The 12316-nt window shown below is 31.9% G+C and overlaps 4 protein-coding genes across 4 annotated transcripts in view; 2 read left to right on the top strand and 2 right to left on the bottom strand.

The window, feature by feature from the left end:
- LOC108731838 (zinc finger protein 593 homolog) overlaps positions 1-3311 on the top strand; it is an 8451-nt gene extending 5140 nt beyond the window's left edge. Inside the window, exon 3 of the mRNA XM_018462358.1 lies at positions 2998-3311. Within this exon, the coding sequence (XP_018317860.1) occupies positions 2998-3226 (229 nt within the window). The 3' untranslated portion in view covers positions 3227-3311. The remainder of the gene's footprint in view (positions 1-2997) is intronic.
- Positions 3135-4741, top strand: LOC108731837 (Seryl-tRNA synthetase-like insect mitochondrial protein). Its single transcript, XM_018462357.1, has 2 exons — positions 3135-3205; positions 3331-4741. The coding sequence occupies exons 1-2, from the start codon at positions 3186-3188 to the stop codon at positions 4739-4741; spliced, it is 1431 nt and encodes a 476-aa protein (XP_018317859.1). The 5' UTR covers positions 3135-3185.
- A 1717-nt stretch (positions 4742-6458) lies between these two features.
- LOC108731831 (required for meiotic nuclear division protein 1 homolog) lies at positions 6459-7135 on the bottom strand. The gene is made up of 3 exons (XM_018462351.1): positions 7101-7135; positions 6697-7054; positions 6459-6623 (listed from the first exon to the last, which is right to left on the bottom strand). Exons 1-3 carry the CDS (start codon positions 7133-7135, stop codon positions 6459-6461), a joined length of 558 nt encoding a protein of 185 aa, XP_018317853.1.
- A 512-nt stretch (positions 7136-7647) lies between these two features.
- Positions 7648-11896, bottom strand: LOC108731836 (glutathione synthetase-like). Its single transcript, XM_018462356.1, is given in 4 exon segments — positions 7648-8166; positions 8323-8729; positions 8885-9565; positions 11818-11896. Coding segments are annotated over 3 exon segments (1485 nt in total). The 5' UTR covers positions 9535-9565; positions 11818-11896; the 3' UTR covers positions 7648-7738.
- Between the last annotated feature and the right edge of the window lie 420 nt (positions 11897-12316).

Raw genomic sequence — 12316 nt, 5'->3', positions numbered from 1 at the left:
CTCAAATTTTTTTGGACACGCTACAGACCTATAAAGTGTAAAGAAAATTTTTCATTTTTTTCAGCTCGTAGTTTTCTATATGTAAAAATTACAAAACTCACATAAATTAAAAAAATATAGTAACTACTTGAAAGTAGAGATTTCAAGCTTTAAAATCCCTTTTTTAAATTTGATCGTTTTTAACGAAGATATTGTATATATAATTTTAAGCTAAAAATACTGCAGAACTTTTCCTTTCACCTAATATTTAATCACTTGTAAGTTAATGTTACTATGGAGTACCATTTTGTATGTCGAAATGACACGATAATTTTTATAGTAATAAATAATTTTTACATAATACATGAAACAATATTTACTAAAACTATTAAAACTAACAATAAGAAATCAAAATTAATAAATGAAATAGGTTTAAGTGATTAAATCTAAAACAATAAATAATGCCGATATGAGTCAACACAGGATCTTCGAATGTAAACGCAATTTATTAAGAATATAAATACATATGTATGTTTCGACCCTCGGTTCGGGTTCTCATCAGTACAATTAATCCCACGATACAAATTATTCGGAAAAATGCATGAAAGAAAATGCTCTAATACATGGGTTAATGGTCAAACTATTAGATGTCCACTTGTCGAATTTTTGTCATCAAGTTGTCCGATTTGTTATACAAGAATTACCATCAGATTTTCATAATTATGTCGGAGAATCACAATTTTATGAAAAAATAATATCACTTACATGAAGTCAAAGTTGTGCGAACCATGCGTAACGCAATTATTATTAAATTGTTCGATTTACTGTTAAAAAACAAATTATGAGAAATTTGGTCAATATTCTTGAAAATCTTTTTCATCTCACAATTTTGATTGAGACAATGTTAAAATATTAGACGAAGAAAAGATTTTAAATAAACGATTGTTATCGGAAATGATTCTCATAAAGAAACGAAAACGAGGTTTGAATTTACAAAATGACACGTTATCGTTAGACTTGTTATATGCTAATTTATTTACATGATGTAATGCTTCCTTCTTGTTGTTTTGCTTTTTGATACTCTGTACGATCTGTTTTGTAACTCATTATGTATCTATTGCTCGAACCATCAACATCTATGTGAGAGTGTCTCGTTCTTTTTATGTAAATTAAATTAATTGGTTAAAAAAATGTTAATAATAATTGCGTTATAGTTTAGGAGGCCGCGTGAAAAAAACGTGATTATTTTCTAAAATCTAGATTTTTTTATATTTAGTATTCAGGATAAAAAGCAAAATGCTAGAGTCAGCAGGTCAGGTGTTAGAACCTCTGGCGCCGGCATTTCCTTCAAAGGCGTCAAAAAAAGTAGTGTCACAAAAATATTTTCTAAAAGCTGAAAATTTATATACGGATAGTTTATATAACAAGATGTAGAAATATAACTGTCAGACAGCCCAATGTCAAAACATGTAGCGTCAGCATTACTTTAAAGTTGCAAAGAATATATATACAGGGTGTTAGTTAAGTATGTTGCCATACTCAACAGAACGATTCTTTGGTTTTATTTCAAGTAAAAAAGTTCATATAAACATATGTCCTAAACGACTTAATTTCTGAAATACAGGTGAATGTTCGCAAATGTTTGACGAAACGGTAAATTACGTTGGAGATATCTTTCTGTATAAATATGCCTTGCTTCACGTGAGTTACCATTCACACAACCGTAAACAAAGTGACAAAGTCAAAGTCACAAAATCAAAAATAGACTTCAGTTCTGATGTTGCTGCGGGTCAGTTAGCTTATACGTTTTCGGGCCAAATTGTTTCAGTCCATCAAAATCGCAAGGTGAATATTTTCAACAATTCATCTAATTATTTTATTTCATCAGAAGAACTGAAGCCTGTTTTTTTTTGTTTTTCTGTTTTTGACTAGTTTTTTACTAGTTCAAGCTGTATTTTTAAAAAAAAAAAAAAAAAATAAACAGATTATTACTACACGTTTAAATTTTTTTTATTTCGGAAACTAAGCCGTTTAGGACACATGTTTATACGGACTTTTTTTACTTGAAATAAACCAAAGAATCGCTCTGTTGAGTATGGCAACATACTTAACACCCTGTATATAATGTAACTGTTTTCTAAAATCTGAAATTTGGTAGAGAGTACTAAATTATTTGTATGTGCTGTATACGAAAAAAATAGTCAGATGGCTTTTTGATAGGACTAATATTTCATCAGATGCGATCAAAGAGATGATAATTACGCCCGTGGCTGCGTTGGTTTGCGCTATTATCCATCCTGGATTTCTATTGTATAAGTTATACAAGTAATTAAATAATATTAATTTAAAAACATTGTTTTTTGATAAAAGTGAGAGAGAAAAATAAAACTATATATAAATAATTATAAATATAATTATAAGCAATAAATCTACATTTATATCTGTTTAGAAATTGGAAACTTTTTAAAAATATTAATCATATCGAAACAATATTAAAAATATTAATTTAATTATGCACAAATAATAATACATAAGATCCTGTAATATTAGAAATAACAATTCAAGGCGCACGTGCACGCAGCCTAGAATATTGGCGCGATCGTGTTTTAGCGCATTCCGTATTCCCCTTTTATTTATATATTGATGTTCTAAACAGGGATTGCTAAAATAACTTATAATACGATTTATATAAAATAAAAATTTTTAAATAGATTCCAAGAACTTATTTAAAACATCAAATAAGAAATAGGTCATAAGAAATTATTTAAAATAATAACCAGTTTGACCATTAACCCATGTACTAGAGCATTTTCTTTCATGCGTTTTTCCGAATAATTTGTATCATGCGATTAATTGTACTGATAAGGACCCGCGAACCGAAGATCGAAACGTATACATGTATTTACTTTCTTAATAAATTGTGTTTAAATTACACACACACTCGAACATCCTGTGTTGGCTCATATCGACATTACTTATTGTTTTAGATTTAACAATAAGAATTTAATTTGATTTTAGGAGATATTTTATAGACAAAACTGCTCTGCATACTCACTTCAATACTAAAGTGCATAAACGACGAATGAAAGCGCTCGAATTAGAGCCGTACAGTATCGAAGATTCGGAAAGAGCAGCAGGCAAAGGAAGCTACATCACGCCACAGAAACGAAAGATTGAAACCATGACACGGGAAGACTTGGACATAAATGCTACGTCAGATGCTAAAGTAATGAAAATAAATGAATAGAGTTATCTTATAATTAATTTCGAGTCGTTATATCTTTACTGCGATGCAAGAAAGAAGAGAAAGAATTTAAATTAGAAAATTGCAATGATTAATAACTTGTACAGATTAACTTACGCTTTAAAGCGTACGTACAGAACTTTGATATGTGATGTTTGCCGAAGGACTTCCCTCCCACTAAACTTTGAGAGAGATTACAGTTCAGCACTGTACATTTCCGGTAATAAGGCTTACAAAGCGTTTGCGTATCTGTCGCCATATTTGGACTTCGATGAGAGATTCGCCAATGTAGAAAATCTACAGAAAAATCTCGCATTGCGTGGGATGGATGTAAACGTCGTTCTATTGAAGGAAGCGTGGGATTTCTATACAAAGGTGGTTGCAGACAGATATGCATTAGAAAACAATAACAAGAAATTGACGGATTGCATGAAAACTCTGCTGAAAAACACCGAACATACTGCCGAGCAGCAACAAGAAGTGCTCAAGTTGCGTACACAGCTCAAGATCGTACGGCAAGATTTAAAGACGATAAAGGAAGCGATCTGGGACCTGGATGAAGATGTAATAGAAAAGGTCTTGAAGTTACCGAACGAGTTGGATCCTAGGACGCCAGTCGGTGAACCGGTGATACTGAAGAGTGTCGGCAACTTGCCGGAGATATTGGAGAAGAAGAGAAGTCACCTCGACGTTGGGACTAGTTTAGATCTGCTAGAATACAAGAATCCTATGTGTTATTTCCTAAACAACGACGCGGCTTTGTTCGAGTTTGCTGTACTGGCACACGCAGGACGAATTTTCAGTGAAAACAACATGGTGAAGATAGTCGGTACGGATTTCAGCCGCAGTTTTGTGGTAGAGGCCTCCGGTTTGAATCACGAAGATCCTATGGCCACTTTTGTGATAGAGAATCATAACGAAGTCGAGAGAGATTCGCCGAATCGTATGCATCTGGTCGGTGGCGCAAGCTTGGCCTCTTTTCTGGCATTGCATACAAAGCAGTTGATAAATCCCAAGAATTTTCCGCTCAAGTACTTTGCCACCGGCAGACAGTATACACCATCACCTCGAGATTCGCACATTTGTGGCTTATTCACCGTGTGCCAGGCTTCCGTTGCACACTCCTTCATCGTAGTGAAAGACGCAAAGAGCGAGGAATACAAAATCTTGTTCGAAGAACTTTTGGAGATTGTATGCAGATTGTACGACGATCTGTGCGATCACTATCGCGTCGTCATGCGACCCGCGTCCGAGTTGCAATCTTGCGAGGAAATGCGCGTATCTTTCGAGATGTGGTCGCCATTCATGAACCGGTACATTGAGATCGGTCACGTATCTACATATGGCGATTATTTCAGCAAGAGATTACTGATTGCCTATCAAACATCCACTGGCAGGGAGTTTCCTACCATGATATCAGGCACCGTTCTCTCCGTTCCGCGTCTACTCGCTTGTTTACTCGAACAAAATCTCGACAAATTCGTGATTCCATTAAAAATTGCCGAATTTATACCGTAAACAATTATATTATGTAAATTAGTCATGAAAAAATATATAATTTTGTCCATGATATTATTCTTAAGATATTATTTTATTTCATTAAAAAAATGTTAGGCAAACTTTTCAAGTTAACAGAAAAAGCAATTAAAAGATAAAATAAGGCCAAAAAGGAGCAAAAATAGTAAATAATAGATGTAATATAAATAATAATGTGAATGATTCATATATTGTGTAGTGAAAAAACATTTTCGACCTTTATCTAGTCTTCATTAATTCTAAACAAAGGTAAAGTCAAAACCACGATATGTAAATTATTTTATTGTAGAGATTGCACTTAATATTCTGACAATAAGTTAATGCAACGGAACAAAAGTGTAATAAGAGACTGTCATATACTATTAACTACAAAATGTATAAATAAGTTAAATAATAGTACGTCAATAGTTAAAACGAAGATAACAAATTCATCGAGGCGAGAATTCTGTCAAGTCTAAAAGAAGTAGTGTACAACCCATGTAATCAGATAACGTAAAAAAGGTTAGTCAATCTATTAAAATAATCAGAAGAAATATTTTAATAAAGTCAAATAAAATAGAAAAGTAAGAAGTCATAAACTTAATGTGAATTTTGATAACCAAAAATGCTTAGTTTTTATCGTGCGGAGCATTTCAAATGTTGCACGGTCTCTTTTTTATTATCATCATCATCATCATCATCATTATTATTATTATTATTGATGCTTTCTGAGGATGACTGTTTATCGTTACATGTATAAAGTCGGTAGGTAAATGATACAAACATAAACACATAAAATAGAGCCACAAACGCTAAAATTTTTCTTTCAATAAATCAAGTATGTTCAAATGGGAATCATGAAACATCTTCTTGTCTTTTTGATAATTTATACTATTTTTTGTTCCTGTCTAAAAATCACTTCGGAAATGATTCTCTTATGGTAACTACGTTTTAAGTCTAATATTTCTGTATTATCCCAGTCGAATGAATGATTACGTTTTATAATATGTTCAGACACGACTAAATGCTTCGATAAATCCAATCTGATGTTGAAAACACAGTAAGCTTACGTAAACTTTTTACTTTTCTATTTTATTTATTAAAATATTTATTAAAATTTTAGATTTAACAGGATTTTCGCCCCGATCTGATGAATTTGTTATCTTCATTTTTAACTATTGACGTACTATTATTTTACTTATTTATATATTATATTTTGTAATTAGCAATAGATGAGATGCTCTTATTACACTTTTGTTACATTGCTTTAATTTATTGGAATATTGAGTGCAATCTCTATAATAGAATAATTTCCATGTTGAGGTTTTGATTTTACTTTTGTTTAGAACTAACGAAGTAAAGATCGAAAAGTCTTTCACTAAAATATATGAATCATTAACATTATTATTTATGTTATATATATTACTTGCTCCTTTTTGGTCTTCTTTTGTCTCTTAATTTTGCTTTTGCAAAGTGAAGAACCGATTTATATTCGTATTAAGAAAGATCAATGTTGCCATAAAACACATTCGTCTCGACATTCGTATTCTCAAAGGGCAATTAGTTGATGATTAGAATACGAATTGTAAAACTTAAAGAGGCGATAATTTTAGATTAGAATATATCAGTAATGTATATTTAAGAAATATATACATAATATACGTAGATTATCCAGCTTTTGTATATAATGTAAACGGTATTATTTATTATTATTAGGTCACTATTTCACAAGGTACCGATCGATGTAATGCAAAATTTCGAAAGCGACCTCTACCATAATAAGTATGATAATCATCCATTCCAAACGTATGTGATGACGATCGCTCAAGTGCGATGACAAAATGCTCACCAGTTCCAAACAGTGATTTAATCTCTCGTTCATCACCTACATAATCAGTAAATATTTTACTAAAGCTAGAATCATATAGAAGTCAACAAAATGTGTATCAAATACTTACTTTCGTACGTTTCGCGATGCTAAAATATCCGCAGGTTTGTTGATACAAATTTTCCAAATCGTCTCGTTCCCAGTAGAAATCAGGTGTATCCAACAGATCCGACGTTAAGTTGATACGATGTCTGAGAGCGAACAATTCGCCCTGTTTCCTCAACACCTCATGCTGCGTCATCTGAATCTTCTTGCCAATTTTTAGATCTTCCGTAACGAATTCAATTGAATCGACATAACGATTTAACGATGCCTCCCATATGCCTAACTTGACAGACTGTGCCATGGCATTGGAAAACGTATACTTATCCAAATTTCCTGCTTCCTGTGCCAGGATAATATCGCCATCCTTCAAGTGACTCTTTTTCCTGTTAAGTTCCAAGAATTACTGAATTTTTTTTTTTAAGCACTTACATTTGTCCAAGTTTCTCACAGTTTATTTTATACATGGAGTCCGAGAACATAAAAGTATTTATTAACAAAAAAATAGAGATACCCGGGATCCGCATAAGTATAATTCATTAACTCGCTTTCGGTTTGAACCAATTCTTCTGTGTAACGATTTTGCTCATAACGTCTCAAAAATTGTAATACGTTGCCACATTCGAGATTAGAAATATTCCACATAACAATGCTACCTTCTCGGAAGAAAAAGATCTCTCGTGGTTCATGCCCCACTTCATATTTGGCCACCGCATGTATAACATCAGGTAAAGCTGAAAAAAAAGTTCAAAATACAGAACAAATTTAATTTCAAATTTTATAATTTGGAAGTAGTAAGAAGGATTTTATTTATTTTAATGAAATAAAAGTTTTAATTGCTATATAAGTAAATGCATTTTATTTCAATATATTTGTACATATATTTGTATATGAATATGTGTGTTTATATTTACAAATGTACATACAAAATCTTAATTCATAAAAATATCGAATTTATGGGTAAAAATATTAAGAATATTATTATTTCAAGAAAGAAATGATATAATGATATAATATAACTGCATAGTAAGTAGTGCATTGTTTTTACGCAATAAAATTAATTTTACATATCAGTCAATTAAAAATGGGCTATCGCAAGCACCTAAACCAGTAGCCACACCGCCTTCATTGTCGGTGGATAATTTTGTTCTTAACATATGACCAGCCTGTTTGTTTATTATAATATTCTTATCATCTCCAATGATAATACCGAATATACCTAACTCTGAGATTAGTTCTTTCAACTCTAAATTCATATTTCCATTTCCATATTTCACAACATAATTTCTGTACACTGGCGGACAAATTCGATCCATAAGAATCCAAGCTACTCGATTCTGTTTAGATTTTACAGATTCTAGAAAATTTTTTATATCTGTCCCGTACAAGTTGTTACAACCACCTTCTCTCTGCGGCTTTAACACGAAACACCAAGGGTTTGAAATACCCATATCTACAGCGGCATTTCCAAATTCATCAAAATCCAGCGGATAAAGACCTGAAACAAAAAATCATATATCTTTGTTCATGTAATTTAACTTTACATGCACATAATTAAATAAGAATATCACATGTTGCAATGTACTAATATTAATATTAGTAACAAACAATCTTTTTATAACTTATTTCAATAAATGAGAAAATAATTACTTACCAGTAAATACCTCTTTGACTTTTGCCGCAGTCTTTTCATCCTTTAAGAAATGTGCAACCATACCGGGCTTTGCAAGAGCTTATTGAACTTTCTTTGTACCAGCTAAATGATATTGAATGCTAGGGCATTTGATCGCCAATGATCTCTCGATCAGCAATCTCACGTCCCATTCTTTTTGGGTGTGATACTGACCAGGCTCATAACCGCATCTGTAGTAAACTACTGCTACAACATGACTACTTACTACTAGCTCCATATTGGGACCCAGTTTCGCAGTAGTCACTAATTGCGTAAAATTTCTGCGAATTACTTTTATATCCGAATTCTGCTTACGAATTTCATATTCATGGAAGCGCTGATCACAAATATTATATGTAGTGTCTTCAATAACAAACAAAATAACTGCTCTGCAAATAATTATATGCTTTTAAGTATGAAAAAATCGAAATAATATTCAAACGATAGATAACAAAATAATGTAACAATCATTGGAGATATTGAGATTAAATAAATAATAAATTATAAGACTAAAAATAGATATTTTCTAAAATTACAAACATACTGTGGATCGCCATATAAGTTCCATGCTTCTATGAAACTAGAACACAGTGCTTGTAGAGCATTATTTTCAGGAAGATTTTTCAGCTCAGTCGTATAGCCAAGTTCTTGCAAGACAAACTTGTGTAGCTGCGTAGATGCAGGTCCTAACCAACCGAATCCAGAAGCAATTGTATTTATCTCAACTTGCTTCCAGCAGCAGTAAGACTTGAGCATTTTAATATTTTTCTTGGGACAACTTGTGTCTAACATCAGGTCTGAACGTAATATGCCAAGAGATATTTTCTGAGTAACTCCTTCCTTGTGAATAATTTTATAGATATTAAATAAGTTTTTAGTAAAATCGTCCACTTTTATAATCTCTCCCAAAGTATTTTTCAAAAAATCGTAATCATGAGCTACTCTATGTATGAGTACATTCAAAATGATCTGAATATCACAGGCGTTATAGAATTCCTCTCGGGGGAATGGTGATGGAAAAAGCGTGAACGGTGCAAATTGCAAGATATCTCTATCAAAAACTTTTTTCGGTCTCAAGCATATTCCATGTATAAGCGCCCAATCCTTTGCTTTATCTATTAATTCTTCTAATTCTTCTTTTGGTAAATCCAGCGGAATAGGCAACTTCATCGTTGCTTGTTTGTCTTCATTCATTCTTCCAAACTGAACTGTGAGCTTCTAATTTCTAAGTACAAGAAGTACTATTATTTAAACAATTTTTTTTTGTATCTAGTTAAAAGTCAGAATTCATTTTTGATATTTCTTCATAAAATATGGTATACAAATACAGAGCTTGTTATATTATACCAGGCTTGTCAGCTAAGTTTTGGATGGACCTGTATTATACCAATTAGAGTCTGACCGAAACCACGTTCTGACCTCCGACCGAAACCGAAAATGAATATTCGGTCATATTGTCATTCAATTTCGGCCGAAAACGAAACTGAAACTTAGATAAGTTTTACTAACAAAAAAAAAGAAGAAGCTAACGGAGTCACATTTTTTTCGGTCGGAGTCGAAATCGACATTTTTGGATCAATTTTTACAGAGACCGTATGATTTCATCAGAAATCATGACAAATTTATGTAATCTTTAAAAAACAAGATTTTTTTATTAAAAAATGTCTAACTATAATAATATAATAATATTGTATCCCCAACTTTTAAAGAAATAAAAAATCACATTTATTATTAGGATCACGTCAAAGTTTGTACTCAAATTGTCTTAATCAACGAGTTAATAATTAAAATCAGTTGTTTTTTAAGCGCTCATTGTCGCGTGCAACTTATACAGTTTCGTTTTACTCACCGAAATTTTCTCTTAATTTCGGCCGAAACCCTGATTTTTTACCGAAATGATCGAAACTGACCGAAACCGAAATTTCGATCAGACTCTAATACCAATACATAAACTCAGTGGCTGCGTTCAGCAGAGAAAGCAGCTTTGCAACTGTTGTAAAATTCTTCAATACGATTGGTTCTTGCTTTTAGTTCCTGACAGATCTAAACGTATAAACCAATCATATTAAAGAATTTTACAACAGTTGCAAAGCTGCTTTCTCTGCTGAACGCAGCCAATGTCTACTTTGGCTTGCAATTATGTACAAAAATAAAGCATTCTTTACAATCAAAGATTTGAGAGATATTAGTAATAAAAATTATAACAATCACTATATTCGATTTTTTTTTTATGCTTAGTTTATTATATCATTTTGTAAAATTGGTGGTAATTGTTTAGTTTAGCATACACAAAAATGGATAAAAAATATACCAATTGACGCGTTTTTTCGTAAAATGAACAAATCTGGCAGAAAAAAGTGTCGCTCTACCCCGTGAACCGAGATATTAATCGTTACAATTTGACAACCATTCAGATTAGGAAATTTATCACAGCCATGAAAAAGATCCTTTTGTGTTTCCAATCTGACACGCAAAGCGAGATTTAATTTTAAAAAATTGACTTTACGGGAACCCTTCGTTACCTTCGTACACACTTGTTAATTTGGATTCCGTCCGCCTCTCGAGTCTCGCCTCCATTTCCCCCCCCCCCCTGCGTAAAATGAAAGTTAATTTTTTTTGCTTAATTTTAATTTACTCAATTTTAATTTTTTTTAAATTGAATCTCGTTTTGCGTGTCAAGTTGGAAACCTATGAACGATTCCACACGAGTTTACAATTCTTCGCAAGAATAGAGGTCTTTTTTATGGCTGACAGATTTTCTAACCTGAATAATCGTTAATTTTAACGATTAATATCTCGGTTTACGGGGCAGAGCAATACTTTTTTCTGCCAAATTCGTTAACTTTACAAAAAAAACGTGTCGACTGATATATTTTTTTTCCATTTTTGTGATTGTGTATGCTAAACACTTACATAAAATGATTCACGTACATATATTTTAACAAAATGACGATTGACAGATATGTCAATTATTCTTGAGGTAGAATTATCCAAAACTCCTATATAAACACGTAATCATAATAATACTGACGATTTTAGTTAATTGTCTGCTCTTTATATGCTTAAGTATGACTGATAAGGCCCAATTCCACAACTCACGGTTAACTCTTAACTGGGGAAATTCTAGAATTGGAAAGAGATAAGAAACAAGTTGAACTTCAGTTAGGCTGCGTTCGGAAACCTGGTTGCCTCCGTGTATCATCTTATCCTTATTTAATATTGGGTGAACAAGAATAAAACGATGCATTGGGGCACTCGGGTGATGTTTTCGAACACAGCCTTAAGAGTTAACCATGAGTTATGGAACTGAATGAATTAAACCATGGACAATGCAGCATATATTCGGTGACGTGCAAAAATTCACGTTCACTTCGAATAATTACAACATCTCGTGAAATTTCGCGCAATTGCTTATATCATTTATATTTCACAAAAATCTAAATGTCTAGAAATTTCAGTTATAAAAAAGATACTTACGACTAGTTGATATAGAGATTTTACTAGGAATATATAACTGTTGATCCAATAATCCATAAGCTAAAGTTTCCAAATTGTATTCCTCTGCAGTGGCTAATGCTTTCACAGTCCATGCCTAACACATAGAAATTTCTTTTATATATATTATTTCCTTACTTTAAAAATGACATAACTGAAAAAAATTAAGTTTCACAAAAAAAGGAGAAAACCTACTTTTCAACTTGATAGGAAATTATTGCCTAATTAAATAATATCGACAGAAAGATATTCTTAATCTGATTATTTTCACAATTTTTGTGAATAACTCTTTAAAACAACCATTTTTTTTGTGACAATCTGATGACTCTTTATGAATTAAATTAGTCCACTTAGGTCTATCAAGTTGATTCATTTTTTATAATTAACTGAGTAATGTTTATTTAACTCGTACATAGTACAACTCAAAAATCATGTTTTTTGAGTTATATGTCTTATGTCATTTTTTAAGTATAGAGATGAT

Source organism: Mycetomoellerius zeteki, unplaced genomic scaffold (assembly GCF_001594055.1).
Source record: "Mycetomoellerius zeteki isolate Tzet28-1 unplaced genomic scaffold, Tzet1.0 scaffold139, whole genome shotgun sequence".
Taxonomy (NCBI): Eukaryota; Metazoa; Arthropoda; class Insecta; order Hymenoptera; family Formicidae; genus Mycetomoellerius; species Mycetomoellerius zeteki.
This window is presented reverse-complemented; position numbering and strand designations above follow the sequence as displayed.